The 17,630-nt window shown below is 46.2% G+C and overlaps 1 protein-coding gene across 1 annotated transcript; it reads left to right on the top strand.

The window, feature by feature from the left end:
* Window positions 1-2,040: 2,040 nt before the first annotated feature.
* On the top strand, window positions 2,041-15,059 carry MIOX (myo-inositol oxygenase). Its single transcript, XM_070947411.1, has 10 exons — window positions 2,041-2,058; window positions 5,498-5,578; window positions 6,389-6,469; window positions 7,110-7,272; window positions 7,803-7,870; window positions 8,306-8,415; window positions 9,743-9,810; window positions 11,109-11,158; window positions 11,875-11,987; window positions 14,951-15,059. Exons 1-10 carry the CDS (start codon window positions 2,041-2,043, stop codon window positions 15,057-15,059), a joined length of 861 nt encoding a protein of 286 aa, XP_070803512.1.
* Window positions 15,060-17,630: the final 2,571 nt, after the last annotated feature.

Here is a 17,630-nt window from a genome sequence, read left to right as displayed (position 1 = left end):
ATCAGTGTTTTTCGAAGTTGACAACTTCAAGATGCGTGGACCTCAACAACTAGAATTCCCCATTGAAGCAATTCTGGGAGTTGAAATCCACACATCTCAAAGTCACCACATTTGAAAAACTGATCTAGCCCGTCTAAGATTAGATCTTGCAGTCTAGAGACGCTTGGTCCTGCTAAGTTCAACTTCCCCTTAATGCTAAAGTGGGAATTCAACTAAGTTCAACTTCTCCTTAATAGTAAAGTGGGAATTAAAATTAAAGATCTGCTTCCACCGCCAGGAGCCCTGTTATCTTTTGCTTTGCCACATCCTTCACTTCTGCAGGCTGGAGGCCTCTTGGCGAAAATCCAGATGTTTGTCAAAATATCGTGGCGTGTTTTCATTCTCCTGGCACAGGAGAAGGCAAGGAAGTACAGGCCTTTCTTTCAGAAAGTGCACTGCAGGATCAGGAACCAAAGCGAGGCTGTCCTGATTTTATGGTTGGTTTTTAAAATTTGATATTGATTTTAATTGAAATGTTTTAAATTATGGGCCAAACTTTATTTAATTATTTTTAATCGATTTTAACTTTTGTGTACAAATGTTTTATTTTGGCTGTTCACCGCCCTGAGTCCGAAAGGAGAAGGGCGGTATAGAAATCTGAAAAATAAATAAATAAATAAATAAACTTCTACTCCAAAAAAGTAAACTCTGGAACAATTTACACCCGGTTTCATACGCTGAACTCTGAACATTCTGTGTTAAAACAACCACTTTCTCTACATTTGACAAAACCATCAACAGGAAGGGGAATGTGAGTTTTATTTAGTGTCCTGAACTACAAGATAGAGACATTCTGACACCATCATTCAGTAGATGGCTTGCTACCATTTTGCAGTGCTCAGGACTCTAGAGACCATAACAGATGCTGCTGGTGGTGGATCCTTTCTAGCAGAAAACCCCAAAGCCCAGATCAGTGCATAAGCTAAGACCTATAGCATTTGTGATGAGCCTTCCTTACCAAGGGAACATCATCAGTGCTTAGAAGTCTTCTACCACTACTTTCTAGCACTGATGATATTACCTACTGTAGTTGGGGAAATGAAATGTCTTCAAGAAAGCAACCAAGCTCAGAGAACACCAAGGACCCCACAGTTCTCCTCCTCCTCTCTGCGAACCCACCTCCCTTCTAGCACTGATGGCATTACCTAGTTGGGTCATGAAAGCTCTGCAAGAAAATCACCACGTTCAGAGAACCCCACAGTCCTCCTCCTCCTCTCTGCAACCCCCCTTGTTTCTAGCAGTGATGATGTTATCTAGGTGGGCCATGAGACGTCTACAAGAAAACAGCCAAGCTCAGAGAGCACCAAGGACCCTTAAAATCAAATTATTTCCACAGAAGCATCTGAGCTGAGGTGAGGACCTTCCTCTGGATTCCACAAATTTAGCAAAACAACCCTGCAGTCTTCCCGTGACCCAAACCCTGACTTTGTGAGATGGCCCTCCTTCTTCTCAACCATCATGAAGTTCCCACCAACAGCCCAACCTCCCTTCAGCATAACGGCCCACATGAATCTGGTCGTGCTGGAAGAACCTTTGGTGGCTTGATGCTTTTGTCCTGTTTTACCCCCCTCCAACTCAGCTCTCCTTGGCCCCACGTGAGGAAGCCAATAACACCTGAACCCAGTCCAGCCCCGTGGATGGAGGCCTGGTCATGCTCCTTTGGCTGCCCTGTGCCCTGGCGAAGGCAGTGACCGAGTCTCAACCTTTGCTTGGCTTGGAGGTAGCTATGGCTCAAATTCCAGGGGCAAAGGAGGGTGCCCCCTGCCCCCCAGGACTCCTGGGGAGCACTTCTCCTTCCAATAAACGTCAGGCATTAATTGTTTGCTCACGCTAGAGAGGAGTTTGGCCCTGGTGGGTTAACGGATGACTTATTGTCCCGTTAACACTGACATCTGTTGCCATCTATAAAACCAAGGGTTATAAATCCTGGAGAAGCAGGCAGATAGACCCCTTCCTAAGACTGCTGCCTTCCTGTGCCTCTCTTCTCCCACAGCTGCAAGGATGAAGGTGGTGGGCCCGGTAAGTGACACACACACACACTCAAACCCAGCTGAGCATAGGTGTGGTGAAGGAGAAGTCACAGTAAGAGGAACGGAAGGATCCTGGTTGAATATCAAGAGGTTGTGTTCCTACAATGTGCTGGACCACACAGCTTGGTAAACTTACAGAATATTAGAATAACAAGAGTTGGAAGGGATCTTGGAGGTCTTCTAGTCCAACCCCCTGCTTAAGCAGGAGACCCTATACCATTTCAGACAAATGGTTGTCCAGTCTCTTCTTAAAAAGTCAGGTGATGGAGCATCCACAACTTCTGGTGGCAAGCTGTTCCACTGGTTAATTGTTCTAACTGTCAGGAAACTTCTCTTTAGTTCTAAGTTGCTTCTCTCCTTGGTTAGTTTCCATCCGTTGCTTCTTCTCCTGCCTTCAGGTGCTTTGGAGAATAGCTTGACTCCCTCTTCTTTGTAGCAGCTTCTGAAATATTGGAAGGCTGCTATCATGTCACCCTTAGTCCTTCTTTTCATTAAACTAGACATACCCAGTTCCTGCAACCGTTCTTCATATGTTTTAGCCTCCAGCTTGCTAATCTTCTTTGTTGCCCTTCTCTGTGCGCCTTCTGGAATTTCAACGTCTTTTTTGCATCATGGTGACCAAAAGTGGATGAAATATTCCAAGTGTGGTCTTAGCAACGCAGTGTAAAGTGTTATTATCACACTTCATGTGATCCTGAAAATATCCCTCTGTTGATGGAACCTACGGTAGGACCTCATTGGCTTTTTTTGGCAGCTGTAGAACACCGCTGGCTCATAGTTAAATGGCGGTCTATCACTTCACGTCATCTTGGTATTCTCCTTCAGTTGATGCAACCTTGGTTAGTTTTATTCTGGCTTAGATTCTTGATAACATTGAGTGTTGGGCGAGCCAAGCCTGCTGAGTTTGTTTAAGATTCACCCTGTTGTGCACATCCCAGAAGATGGGTTGAATTTGCAACCAGTTGAAGCATTTTATTCAAGTGGGAAGAAGCAGAAAACAGCCTCACGGGCTTCGAAACCAGATCTGTCCCATCCAAACGGCCAAACATTCATGGAACACGTGAATTTGAATAGCTTCAGCGATTCCAGAGGCCTCCAGTTTATTCCTCATGATACCAGGAGACCTTTGACAGCCCTATATTCCAACACTGGAAGTTTTTAAGAAGATGTTGGATAACATTTGTCTGAAGTGGTGTTGGGTTTCCTGCCTAGGCAGGGGGTTGGACTAGAAGACCTCCAAGGCCCCTTCCAACTCTGTTATTCTGTTTTCTATATAAATGCTGTATTTTTCATTTAGCAATAATAATAAGATGTTTCTTTCCTTTTCTTTTTTTCTTCTTCGCCTTGTTCTTTGTTTGGTTTGCATTACTTCTGCTAAGATGGAGCTCTGGATTTTCTGCTCTAGATAACAAATAGATTTAACCACACAAACACAAAATTATGGGGTATTTTAAATTCAGCCAAATTATTTAATTCGTTTTTAATTCATTTTAATTTTTTTGTATTTATGTGTTTTATCTCGTGGCTGTTCACCGCCCTGAGTCCTTCGGGAGAAGGGCAGTATAGAAATTTAATAAAATAAATAAATAAAATAAATAACACAGCTGACCGCAGGACAGATGAAGTCCATGCTCCTCTAAGCATCTCCTTGCTGGCCCTACGTGGGATCCTGAGCAAACCCTGCTCAGGCCCATCTCACATCTACAAGTGAAGGTGATTCAGCTTGAGATGCTACCCAAATTCACCTCCTCTGTTGAAACCAAGCCAGGCCCCTTCCTCAAGCAGTGAAAGCATCTCACCCCCTTCCCAGAGGTGGGTTGCACATTCTTTAACAATCAGTTGGCCGAAAATGTGAGAGAGTGTGCATGCCTTCCGCATTTGCGTGCAACACCTAAAACAAGGCTTTTTTTTATGGGGGCAGCTTCCTGCACACCTGTTAGGTCAACCACGGTTAGTAGAACGGGAGGGGCGCGCAAATCAGCTGGGCTGCGGGGCGAGGCGAGCGAGACGGAAAGTGAGATAACATACAGACGAGTGGGCGGGGCCAGCCAGTGCTCGGAACTACCGGTTCAGGTGAACTGATCCGAACCGGCAGCAACCCACCTCTGCCCGTTCCTAAATCTTCTTTTCTGCAAGAAGATGTATAATGGTGACGAGTCATGACAGCAGAACAAGGCCTTCTGTGTTTTCCTATCGTTGACCAGAAAATCCTGGTAGTTATTGAAGCCACTTGAGTGAGGATTTTGACCCTGTGGCCTAATACAGCCTTACTGGCTGGGGGATTCTGGGAGTTGAAGTCCATACGTCTGAAATTATGCCAAGATTGAGCCACACCAGTGGTGAAATCTAAAATTTGTTACTATCGGTTCTGTGTGCGTGGCTTGGTGTGGGGGGGGTAATATGACTGGGTGGGCGTGACCAATATATATATATATTACTTTTAAAACCATTTTTTCTACAACCTCTTCGGCGAAAAATGCTTTCAAAAGGCTCTGATGATCCAAGCTGAGTTGCCTGATCAGCAGAGGTTTTTAAAAAAGCCTCCGCCGATCAGGCAACTCAGCTTGGATCGTCAGAGGCATTTAAAAGAAAAAAAGGTGTTTTTTTTTTCTTTTAAAAGCCTCTGACGATCCCAGTTGAGCTGCACGATCATCAGAGGCTTTTTTTTTTTACTTTTAAAAGCATTTTTTCGGCCAAAGAGGTTGTAGAAAAAATGCTTTTAAAAGTTTTTTAAAAAAGCCTCTGATGATCGTGCGGCTCAGCTGGGCATGGGGGGGGCAGGGATTTTTGCTACTGGTTCTCCGAACCACCCGCCTCCATCGCTACCGGATCGGGTGATCCGGTCCGAACTGGGAGCATTTCACCCCTGAGCCACACTGAAATGGTGACAGATACCCATATTCCCTTCAGCATTTATTGAAATGGGAGTTAAGTGTGCAGGACCCAAATTTTAAACATTTAGATGGTCTGCTCAGGTCCGTGATCTGAAGGATTTGAGAGGCAAAGAGAGGGTCAAACTATTCTACAAAGCACCAGAGGGCAGGACAAGAAACAATGGATGGAAACTAATCAAAGAGAGAAGCAACCTGGAATTGAGGAGAAACTTCGTAATAGTGGGGACATTAACCCATGGAACAGCTTGCCACCAGAAGTTGTGAGTGTTTCATCACTGGAGGTTTTTAAGAAGAGACTGGACATCCACTTGTCTGAAATGGCATAGAGTCCCCTGCTTAAGCAGGGAGTTGGACTAGAAGATCTTCCAGCTCTATTCTGATTACTAATAATAATAATAATAATAATAATAATAATAATAATAATAATAATAATAATAATAATAATAATATTTTTATTTATATACCGCCCTTCTCCCGAAGGACTCGGGACGGTGTATCAATACAGATATTGATATTGAGACCCTCTTTCCTCAGGCATGTCAGTCTTCAGAGCCTCCGCAGGCTGATAATCATCTGGAGAACCCAAAGTCCAAGGAAAACTTCAGGAATTTCAAGGTCAGTGAAATTCAGCGGCAGATGGACAATGTCTCTATTTTGTCCCACAATTCCAGAGGATCAGGCTGACAAATGCTGGGTAGGAGATGAATATGAATATATTTTGAAAACACTTCATAATTTAGAGGCACTAGTGCAAAAGTGTGTAAAGTCTGTTCTGGGAGGGGACCACCAGATGTTGGGGCAGAGGCAACTGAGGCTGGACAGAGGAAGAGGAGGGGGAGGAAGGGAAGGGGGAAGAGAAGGGGGAAAGGAAGGGGAAGAAGATACAGGAGGATGAAAAGGAGAAGGGATGGAGGAGGAGGAGGAGGAGGAGGAGGAGAACTGTGGGGGTCTTTGGTGCTCTCTGAGCTTGTTGGTTTTCTTGCAAATATTTCATGACCCAACTAGGGAACATCATCAGTGCTAGAAGAGAGGGAGGTTTGCTGTTGGTGGGAGTATTCTTAGTCATTCCTTGGTTAACCTGTTGTTTACTATCATTTCTTGATTGGGGCATTGTTTACTGGTTGGTGCTGAACTTATCAGGATATAGATTGCTGGTCAGGAAGCCTTGTGGTCTTTTAGCTTTGTTATTGCCTCTTTCGAATAGTAGGTAGCTGTTGTTTATCTCTATGTGCCTGTTGATGGTCGATCTGTCTGAGTGCCAGGCTTCCAGGAATTCTCTAGCACTTTTGGACTTGACTTGGACAACACCTATTCTGGGAATTGAAGTCCATCCATCTTAAAGTGGCCAAGTTTGGGGGGGCAGAAACCCTCTGTCTTGGATTAATGATTGTCACTCACTGCAATACTTCCGAATTGTCATTTCAGGAGGGGGCACTGATTGACCGAGTATACCACACTTACCTGCTCATGCACACCAACCAAACTGTGGAATTTGTGCAGAAGAAGGTGAGTTTGCCCAGACAGAGCCCATCTCTCTTCTGGGGAGGGTCTCTTGGGCACCAAGCATGGCTCAACGCATCCAGGTGATACCAGCAACAAGAGAGGCCTATCTCCTGTTCTTTGGGGGCTGTATGGATACCCCAAGGGTTACCAGCAAGAGACCCATTGAAGTCTTCATTCCTGCTGGGTTTCCTTCCAAGTTAATCTAAAATGACTTGCTCTTCTTAAGATCCTACCTCATTTTCAAAATTTACCTGAACACTTAGAACATAGAATAATAGGTTTTCTAATCCAACCCATGCTCAAACAGGAAACCCTCTACCGTTTCAGATAAGTGGTTGTCCAATTTATTCTTGAAAATCTCCAGTTATGGAGCATTCACAACTTCTGGAGGCAAGTTGTTCCACTGATAAATTGTCCTCACTGCTTCTCTCCTTGATTAGTTTCCATCCATTGCTTCTCGTCCTGCCTTCAGGTGCTTTGGAGAAGAGGTTGACCCCCGATTCTCTGTGATAGCTCTTCAAGTATTGGAAGACTGTCACCATATCATCCCTAGTACTTTTCATTAGACTAGATTTCCCTCAAGTTTGAAGAAGGCATCATAGCTCTAGTCCATCATAGTGTCCTCACAGTTCCCTCTCCCTAGAACGAGCAATACGGTGGCTGTAACCTCCGTCAGATGACCATCATGGAGGGCTTGGAGTTGCTGGACAATGTGGTGGACGAATCGGACCCCGATGTGGACTTCCCCAACTCCTACCATGCCTACCAGACAGCAGAGGGCATTCGGGAGAAACATCCTGAGAAAGGTGAACTCCTTGATTAGATCTATAGTCCCTAGGAGAACAAGAGGCTCTCTCCCCACTTCTACCTAGATGCAGAAGATGACAATTGTTTGGGGTCCTGCAGATATTAGAAGGATCAAATTATTTGGGTGCCAAGTCATGTCTAGTTTCCAATTCTGAGAGATGATGGAGTCCATCACCCATAATTCCCCATCTATCATGGCAGAAGGTGCTCTGGGACTGTTTGTAACCATTGAGCAATGCCATCTCCATGTGTCTTCAACACATGATGACCTCAAGCAGAGCAGAGATGTTTTCCAGGGAGCCATCAGCACTCCTTGCTGTCACCAGGAGAGGACAATGTTCAGCTGGACCTTTCTGCATGCGAGCCCTTTCTCCTCACCCTCTAGATCTTCCACATAGCTAAGTCCTGCTCTGATCCTGGCATCAAGATGTTCCATGAGGCACCGGGTCTAAGTTGATGCCCCAACTGAGGTTAGAGGGACCTGTCAAGGGACTGAAACAGATTCTCACTCTCTCTGGTCCCACCCTAGATTGGTTCCACCTGGTTGGATTGCTCCATGATTTGGGGAAGATTTTGGCCCTGTCTGGTGAACCACAGGTGAGATGAAGGACAAGGGGCATGGAAGAGAGTCAACATTTCCAGGTCCTGCTCCGTAATACCCAGTGTTTACATTATGGGGCAGAAAAATGAGGTTTGTGCTCAGAAATGAATGAAGAACCTAAAGTCTGAGCATCTATAATTGATACACATTGAGGAATCACTAAATCAAGGGTCTCCAAACTTGGCGACTTTAACACTTGTGGACTTCAACTCCCAGAATTCCTTGGCCAGCCAAGGAATTCTGGGAGTTGAAGTCCACAAGTCTCAAAGGGGCCAAGTTTGGAGACCCCCTGCACTAAATGAAATGGTGTGTTTAATTGCACACTTGCCAATACTGAGGATAGAAAAATGGGGTTTGGTCCGAGGGCAACACTATCAAATAAAGAGGAACCGAGGTGTGATGGGGCGTTTTGATCTTGGTTATTCCTACAGTGGGCTGTGGTGGGAGACACCTTCCCAGTGGGTTGCAAGGTGCAGGACTCCATCGTTTTCAAGGACTCCACGTTCCATGACAATCCAGATACAAGGAATCCTCTGTATACGTAAGTTCTTGCTTGACCTTGCTTTGAGGCCACCCTTGGATGGATGTAGAAGTCTACAAGGTAGGGCATGTGGAGCTGAGATCAGCAGCCACTTGGCTCCTAGTCTCCCTGGTCCTCCTTCCACTGTTGCCTCTCCATCTCTGATGGAAGACCTTATCTGCTGAGGTGTCTATGGAGATTCTGTGTCATCCATCAGGTCCTGGTTGTCCCAAAGGTGCTTTTTCAAGAGGCAACTGGACTTTCTGGTTTTTCTTTGAACAATGTTTCGCTTCTCATCCAAGAAGCTTCTTCAGTTCTGACTGGATGGTGGGGAATGGTAAAACAGATAAAACACCCAGACATAAACTGAGCAAAGTGGTATATGCCGTACAATGCAGTGAGACGTGTGCAGATCTGAATATTGGGGAAACAAAACAACCACTTCATAAGTGCATGGCACAACATAGGAGAACAAAGCCATCAGGATTAGATTCAGCAGTCCACCTGCATTTAAAAGACAAAGGCTGCTCTTTTGAAGATAGCAAAGTCCATATTTTGGACAAAGAGGACTGCTGGTTTGAAAGAGGGGTCAAAGAAGCCATCTATGTCAAAGTTGAACAGCATTCTCTCAACAGAGGGGGGAGGAATATGACCTCGTCTATCTCTAATCTACAACACGGTCTTTTCAGAAGACCTCACACCCATTTGCACCACTCAGGTGACCCTGAGGACGCAGATAAACTTCCAAGTGGCCTCAATGACTCTCTGAAAGGATGCAAATATCCAGCTGTCTGCAAGGAGAATAAATCCTTCCATCTTCCACCATTCAGTCAGTGCTGAGGAAGCTTCTTGGATGAGAAGTGAAATGTCTTGAAAGAAAAACCAGTTGCCTCTTGAAAAAGCACCTTTGGGACATTATCTGCTGAGGGTTACTAGTGATTGTACCAGTACTATTCTGCATCTCTTTGGACCTACAACCTGGCTCCATCATGTTTGCTTTGAAACCAGAGGCATGAAGAATGGCTACTGTTGGCATTTATCAAAGGCTTGGCCAATTACCTGATGTTCCACCTGCAGGTGCCCCTCCAGACAAAGGGTCTCCAACCTTGGGAACTTTAAGACTTGTGGACTTCAACTCCCAGAATTCCTCAGCCAGCAAAGAGGAATTCTGGGAGTTGAAGTCCACAAGTCTTAAAAGTTGCCAAGGTTGGAGACCTCTGCTCCAGACTCTTGTCACCTTCTTCAGAATGCCAATTAGAGATACTGGCTCTTCTCAAATCTTCTCTCTCACAAAAGCTTCCAGACCAAAGAATTTCAGCTCCGATGTTCTCTCTTTTTACCTCCTCAGGACCAAGTTTGGGATGTATCAGCCCCACTGTGGCTTGGAAAATGTCCTGATGTCCTGGGGCCATGATGGTAAGCGCTCCAGTTCTCAAAGAACACACACAAACACACAAGCCCTACGTGTAAGCGAAAACAAATCCCAGTTTATCTACAGACATTCTCAATCCAAGTTACGGTTGTTCCAAAGTTGTAGGTGCTCCATCACTGGAGGCTTTCAAAAAGAGACTGGACAACCATTTATCTGAAACTGTATAGATGTCAGGCCTGGAAGCCATCTTTTGCATTGGGCCTTCAGGCCTGCCACGTTTACTACAGTGGGAAACTGGGAGGGGGAATTGTATGGAGCACGGGTGATATGTAGTCTGTCAGGTTTCAGTGTCGTCTTCAAATAAATTGCATTTCCAAACAAATAGTCTTTGATGAAATCTTTCATTTATTAAGCACAACAATCTGCCCCCGATTATGTCGTAGCCAACACTGACTTCCTGACCCCAAACTTTCCCTTTCCGTTCCCCAATTCTCTGCGTCTCATTGGCCATCTTCCAAATCACTCTCCCCATATCTACTACTTCAGCTCCCAGGAATGTCCCTCCTCCCATCTCATCTCCTAGGGGATATTATCTTCAGGGAAAATAAGTAGGTAAAAAGTCAAGCGTCCTCTTGCCAGCTGCCCCCTCTTCTCCTCCTTATGTCAGCACTGGAACGAATGTAGTTTGGAGTGCTGACATAGTCATAACAATATTCCTTTCTCAGAGAGTCAAGGTCACTCTGCCCTGCACCTGGAGGGCTGGAACTGGGAGGCATTTCCAGTTGAGACAGTGTTTGGATTGGACCATGTGATGGACTTGTGGGTGTTGCCAGGGACTTGAACTTTTCTTTGGGTGGGGAAAACCTGCAAACTTTCAGATTCAGGTTTTCCCAGATGTGTCAATATGACATCTGTAATAAAATGTACTTTTGAGGAAACTCAAGCCTCAGAGGTTTATTTCATTAGGGGTGTTACTTGGAACCCTGACAATAGGTCTCCTTCTCGAGCAGGAGGTTGGACTAGAAGACCTCCAAGGCCCCTTCCAACTTGGTTATTCTATATAGGCTACAATGCAGTGGTGAAACCTAAAATTTGTTACTACCGGTTCTGTGGGCGTGGCTTGGGGGGGTAATGTGACTGGGTGGGCGTGACCAATTTTTTTTTTTTAAAACTTTTAAAACCATTTTTTCTACCACCTCTTCGGTGAAGAGGTTGTAAAAAAATGCTTTCAAAAGGCTCTGACGATCCCAACTTGGATCGTCAGAGGCATTTAAATGCCTCTGACGATCAGGCAACTCTCTACCTTTTTTCTTTCTTTCTTTCTTTTTTCTACCTGCTCCAGAGTACATGTACCAAGTGATGAAGAAAAATAAATTTGCTCTTCCGGAAGAGGTAAGAGACTGAGAAGACGGGTCTGCTTCCTTGTTCTCCTTGGGGTGGATGTGGGGGACAAATCCCCACCGTTTCTTTTCTCTTGGGAGGGATTTCCAGGGTGCAATCTGAATTTGAGGTCTCCAGCTGCCTTCATTGCAGTTGACTGGCCTTGCTTGAGGGGGGTGGGCGCTGTGAAAGTATGTTTTTGGAGATATATCCTTCTCCTGGTCCAGGTTAACCTACAATAGGTTCAGAGGTGGGATTCAGCCAGTTCGGATCGGTTCAGGAGAATCAGATGCTAATTTTACATCTGGTTAGCCAAACCGGTAGTTGCAAGGACCGGCTGGCCCCTCCCACCCTTCCCCTCCCAGGAGTCTCCAAGCGGCCCGTTTTGGATGCCAGGTAAGTACAGGGCCCGTGTGGAGGCTCTGGGAGGGCGAAAAAAATGGGCCTCCCGGAAGTTCTGGAAGTCCGGAAACGGGACCTCTGAAGCCCAGGGGAGGCAGTTTTTGCCCTCCTGGAGGCTCGAGAAAAGCCTCCAGAGCCTGGGGAGGGCGAAAATGTTCCTCCTGCCATGGTGCAGGAGGCCAAGTAGGCCACCCGGCTATGCCCATCCAGCAACTTGGCAGAGAACTGGTTGTTAAAATGTTTGAATTGGTGACGGGTCCAGGTGTGGGTAGCTGCTGCACCGGTCCTTGCAATGTCCCTCCCCCCAATCTCCTTGTTGCCTACAGGCCTTCTACATGGTGCGGTTCCACTCCTTCTACCCCTGGCACACCGGAGGGGATTACATGCACCTGTGCAACGCCAAGGACCTCCAGATGTTACCCTGGGTGCAAGAGTTCAAGTAAGGAGCTCCAAGCCATGAAGGGGGGGAACGGAAAGACCAGGGATGGGAGAAGGGAGGAAACCTCCGCACCATTCTGGAACTGTTAATAGTGCTTTGATAAGGCCACTGTTGGAATGCAGCATCCAGTTTTGGTCTCCACAATGTTCCAAAGGGTGTGGAGACCCTAGAAAGAGCGCAGAGAAGAGCAACGAAGAGGATGAGGGGCCTGGAGGACGAAACATACGAAAAACGGTCGTTGCAGGAATTGGGGATGATGAGTTGAATGAAAAGAAGGACCAGGGGTGGCACGAGAGCTCTGTTCCAATATTTGAGGGGCTGCCCCAAAGAAGACAGGGTCGATCTATTCTCCAAAGCAGGGGTCTCAGCTTTGCTGGCTGAGGAACTCTGGGAGTTGAAGTCCACAAGTCTTAAAGTTGCCAAGGTTGGAGACCCCTGCTCCAAAGCACCAGAAGGCAGGACAAGAAGCAACGGATGGAAACTAATCAAGGAGAGAAGCATAGAATAACAGTTGGAAGAAACCTTGCAGGCCACTTCTACCGCCTTACAGCTGCCTGCAATTTGGCAGTTCACATCCCACATCTTAGCTACTGAGCCACCGCGTCTTAGCATTCCAGAAAACCCCCAACACCAAGTAAAGATTCTTTTTTTTTTCCCAAAAAAGGTTCTTTATTTTTATTTCTCATAAACACATTTACATGTACAGTCATTTCCATCATTTTTCATTCATCTTTTAACTTTCATTTTTCATTTTTACTTTTTCGGGGCTGCTCTTTTACCCTTTACCTTTACTCCAATTTTTCTTCTCTTCCTCCCCTTCTCTTCCTTCCTCTTTCTCCTCCTACTTCCTTCGTTCTTCCTCTTCTCCTTCCTACTTCCCCTTCCCTTCCCCCACTCCTCTCTTCTTCCCCCATTATAACCTTCTCCTCTGCTCCTCTATCCCCTCCCTTTTCTTCCTCTCCTTTTCCCTTTCTTCTCTCTCTTCTCTCCTCTCTTCTCCTTTCCTCTCTCTCTACTCCTTCCCCTCTCTCTTCTTGTTTCCCTTTTCAGTTGAATCTAAAGTGGTATTTGAGCGGCCCCGATTTTCTCATTATCTTTATTCTCATTTCAATTTCTTATTCAATTATTATTTATTTTTATTTCATCATTTGCATATATTTTTATAATATCTCATTTTTTTCCCTTTTACCCTCCCCCCCTTTCTCCTTTTACTTGACATCATCTGGGTCTCTATTTTTCTAATTGTTTTCTCCCATCTGTTCTCTATCTACTTTGTCTCTATATCCTAGTTCATATTTCCTTTCTAACCAATCATAAAATTTATCCCATGTCTTGAAATACATCGACTCAAGTAAAGACTCTGAAGCAGGCATTTTTCAAAGTTCTATTTACTAGAATAGGTAAACTGGCACATCTGGGAAAACCCCAATCTGAGAGGTCCATATTTTCCCTCAGTAAATCAAAAACCCCCAAAACCATCCCCTCACTGCTCAGTCGATCACGTGCTCCAATCACCGTCCGTCCCATCTCGAGACAGCACTCCCACCAGTCCTTCTCCAGATGCAGGGATCGGCGTGACCTTGACCGAGAGGAAGAATGCTATTATGTCTACAGACAACCCCTCTACTAACCCCACCCTACTTTCCCACACAGAAGAAGGTGGCAGCGTGGGAGCTTCCGGCCTAATACAACTTCCAAAGCTGACACCACGTCCCTCTCAAACTGCTTAGCGAGGGCTGTGAAGCACCGTAAAGCAGTATATAAGTCTAAGGGCTATTGCTAATCCAAACCCTCTGCTCAAGCAGGAGTCTCTATACCAGTGATGGCTTTTTGCCATTGCGTGCCAGGAAGGGCGGGCAGGGGGGTCGCCCGCGTGCGTGCTCATACCCATAATTCTTTGCGACCCACCCACCCCCTGCTCACCCGCTCCTGGCACACAATGGCCCGGTAGGCCCGTTTCTCTTTCTCACCTGGCTCCAGGATCTCTCTAGGCATCTGGGGAGGGCGAAAACAGCCTTCCCCATCCCTCCAGAGACCGTCCGGAGGCCAAAAATGGCCTGTTTCACAACTTCCAGTCCCACCGGAAGCTGAGCTCACGTGCCCACTGATATGGTTACACGTGCCAGCTGTGGCACGCGTGCCATAGGTTCACCATCACGGCTCTATACCATTCCAGGTAAGTGGATGTCCAGTCTCTCCTTAAACACCTCCAGTGATGAAGCACCCACAACGTCAGGAGGCAACTTCTGTCCCGCTGATTAATTCTTCTCACTGTCAGGAAATTTCTCCTTAGTTCTCGGTTGCTTCGCTCCTTGATTAGTTTCCATCCAATGTTTCTCCACCCTAGAACTAAGGAGAAATTTCCTGACAGTGAGAAGAATTAATCAGTGGGACAGAAGTTGTGGTTCTGTCTCACTGGAGAGCGGGCAGCCACTTGTCTGGAATGGCAGAGGGTCTCCTGCTTGAGTTGGGGGGTGGGTGGACTAGAAGACCTCCAAGGTCCCTTCCAATTCTTGTGACTGTTAGACCAGAGCGGAGGAGGCATTGCAACACTCAACCTCTATCTTGCAGCTTCAAGAAGGTATCTGTGCACCCAGATTGCACAGCAACTCATTTGCTTATCGGATCACTTTTAATATTCATTTGCAATGATTTCTTCTTGCTGGTTTAATATTTGTTAAGTTTGTCCGCCTGCTGCAGCCTCCTTCCTTCCCACCTGGCCTGTGACGCGGCACTAAACCTGCCCTTTTTCTAGCCAAGACTTCACCCTCTGTCCTAGTCATCTCCTCGCTGGTGGCCTCAAGAAGCGTTGGAGATCCCTGGAGCGAGATGTTGGCTTCTTCCTGGCTTATCAAAGCCTGCTCAGAAGAGACCCAACATCAGCATGGCTTCAGGATAATGGGAAGCCTTCCCTCTCCGCCCCCCACCTCCTCAATAATCCCCCCTTTGTGCCTCTCTTGCAGCAAGTTTGACCTCTACACCAAGTGTGAAGAGCTTCCCGACCCGCAGCAGCTGAAGCCCTACTATGAAGGCTTGATAGCCAAGTACTGTCCAGGCCAACTGTCCTGGTGATGGCCTGGACCTCCAACGGCATTGGGCCACTCTGCTCCTGCTTCTTCCTTGCAGCAGCAGCTGCCCTCCAGATGTGCTGGACCCCTACTTCCATCATCCCCCTCCCAGGAAGGAGAGGACTTTTCTGGGTTACATTTGAAGGATCAAGGTCTCCTGTGGTCCAATGGATGCTTGTTATTTTAACTGTCCAATTCTTAGCAACTTCTCTCCACTCTATCCTGTCAATTGCAGTTTTTTCCACATTATCGTATGTTCAACTTTTGCATCAGTTTTGATGGTTATGAAGCCAGCGTGGTCTTTGCTCACCCCTTCTTCTTCTTCATCCACTAACTCAGTGGCCCCCAACTCTTCAAGCACAAGGGACCGGTTCTGTGGAGATTTTTCCCCCATGGACCGGAGGGGGACGTGGTTTCGCATCCTGACTGCATCCCACAGATGGGGCTTCGCTCATTTGTATGGCCCGGTTTCTGGCATGCCGTGGCCCGGTGGCAGTCCGCAGACTGGGGGTTGGAGACCTCTGTACCAGGGGTGAAATTCTACTGGTTCGCTCCGGTTCGGCCAAACTGATAGTGATAAAACTACTGGTTCAGTCGAATGGGTAGTTAAAAATCTACCGGTTCGAGCAAATCGGTAGTTTAAAAAGCTACCGGTTCGTCCAAAGTGGTATTTTAGACGATCAGCTGTGCTGCGTGGTTTATATGCTAAATCGCACGGCACAGTTGTCTCCGCCCCTCGCTGTCCTACTTACCTAGTGAAGTCTTCTTTTTCCATGTGAAGGGCGTTTGGTGCGCAGTGCCCATGTGTGCGCAGTGTGCATGCGCAGTCAGCAAACTGGTGGTGATCCGCGAAGGATTTCACCACTGCTCTGTACTAACCCTTCCTAGCACCACTTGACTTTTCCAGGGAATTTGCACTCGTGATCTGGCCGAAGTAAATCGGATGCAATCTTGTGATTTTTAGCTTCTGGTTTTAATGTCTGGTTGTATATAATTCAGCACCTTCGCTCTGGCTGTCCATGGCACAGGTAATCCTCAAATTATGACAACTAAGCCCAAAATTGATGTCGTTAAGGGAGACATTTGTTAAGTGAGTTTTGCCCTGTTTTACAACCTTTCTCGCCAGTTGTTAAGTGAATGGCTGCACTTGTTAAATTAGTCACACGGTTGTTAAGTGAATCTGGGTTCCCCATGGACTTTGCTCATTGGAAGGTCGCAAAAGGGGAATGATGGGAGTCGGTGGTCTAGCATCCAAGTGTAAATCACATGACCATGGGTTGTAAGTGTGAAAAATGGTCACTAAGCAAACTGTTGTAAGTCGAGGGCTACCCCTACTTTGTGCCACAAGTTCAAAGGCGCCAATTTTTCTCCGATGCTTTTTCATGCCTTTTTAAACCGATTAATTTAATCCGTGCTGACCAAGGAGTTTTATCTCAATATTAATAAAATGTGATTGGAAAGTTGATCAGATCTTTTTTTGGTTGGTTTTGTTCCCAAACTGGCATCCAAGATCAGCCGGGGGGTCTCGGGTCTTCTGCACACAGAATCCAAACTCTGAGATTCTTACGACCAGCAGGAAGTCCTCGATATACGATTGAAATTGAGCCCCAAATTTCCCAAGTGAGACAGTTGGGAAGTGTGTTTTGCCCCATTTTACGACCTTTCTCGCCAAAGTCATTAAGCGAATCACTGAAGTTGTTAAGTCAGTCACACGGTTGTTAAGTGAATCTGGCTTTCCTGTTGTCTTTGCTCGGCAGGTCGCAAAAGGGGATCACGTGACCTCGGGACACTGCGACCGTCATAACTGTGAATCAGTTCCCAAGCGTCTGAATTTTGATCATGTGACCCTGGGGCTGCTGCAATGGTCGTTAAGTGTGAAAAACGGTCATAAGTGTGAAAAACGGCCATAAGTGACTTTTTCCAGTGCTGTTGTAACAGCTGCAGTTACAACAATGTAATTCACTTAACAATGGGTGGCAAGAAAGGTCATAAAATGGGGCAAAACTCACTTAGGTCTTGCTTAGCAACGGACATTTGGCTCAATTGTGGTCGTAAGTAGAGGATTATCTCTATCATAAATTGGTTCAGTCAGTGGCAAATTTTCCACCTCTTCCCTTTTCGTGGTTCCAGCCATCTCTCCACAAACACAGATAGTCCTCGATTTACAATGGTTTCATTTGACCGAAATTACAACAGCACTGAAAAAGGTGACTTACGACCATTTTTCACACTTACGACCTTTCCAGCATCCCCATGATGTTCATGGGATCAAAATTCAGACACTTGGCAACTGACTCGTATTTATGACGGTCGCAGTGTCCACGGAGGTCACGTGAGTCCCCTTTTGCGACCTTCTGACCAGGAAAGTGACTCACTTAACAGCAATGATTTGCTTAACAACCGGGGCAAGAAAGGTCATAAAATGAGGCAAATCCACTTAACAAATGTGTTGCTTAACAACATAAATTATGGGCTCCATTGTGGTCGTAAGCCGAGGACTACCTGTATGCATGCATGCATGTACACACACACACACACACACACACACACACACACACACACAGAGAGAGAGACC

This window comes from Pituophis catenifer, unplaced genomic scaffold (assembly GCF_029215685.1).
Source record: "Pituophis catenifer annectens isolate HBS135680 unplaced genomic scaffold, rPitCat1.0.hap2 SCAF_7, whole genome shotgun sequence".
In the NCBI taxonomy this organism is placed as follows: Eukaryota; Metazoa; Chordata; class Lepidosauria; order Squamata; family Colubridae; genus Pituophis; species Pituophis catenifer.
This window is presented reverse-complemented; position numbering and strand designations above follow the sequence as displayed.

What these genes read in the sequence shown, in the direction of transcription:
- MIOX (XM_070947411.1), top strand. An exon ending in AATTTGCTCTTCCGGAAGAG is followed by an intron (nt 11,159 to 11,874) that starts GTAAGAGACTGA and finishes TGTTGCCTACAG; the next exon opens with GCCTTCTACATGGTGCGGTT. An exon ending in CCCTGGGTGCAAGAGTTCAA is followed by an intron (nt 11,988 to 14,950) that starts GTAAGGAGCTCC and finishes CCTCTCTTGCAG; the next exon opens with CAAGTTTGACCTCTACACCA.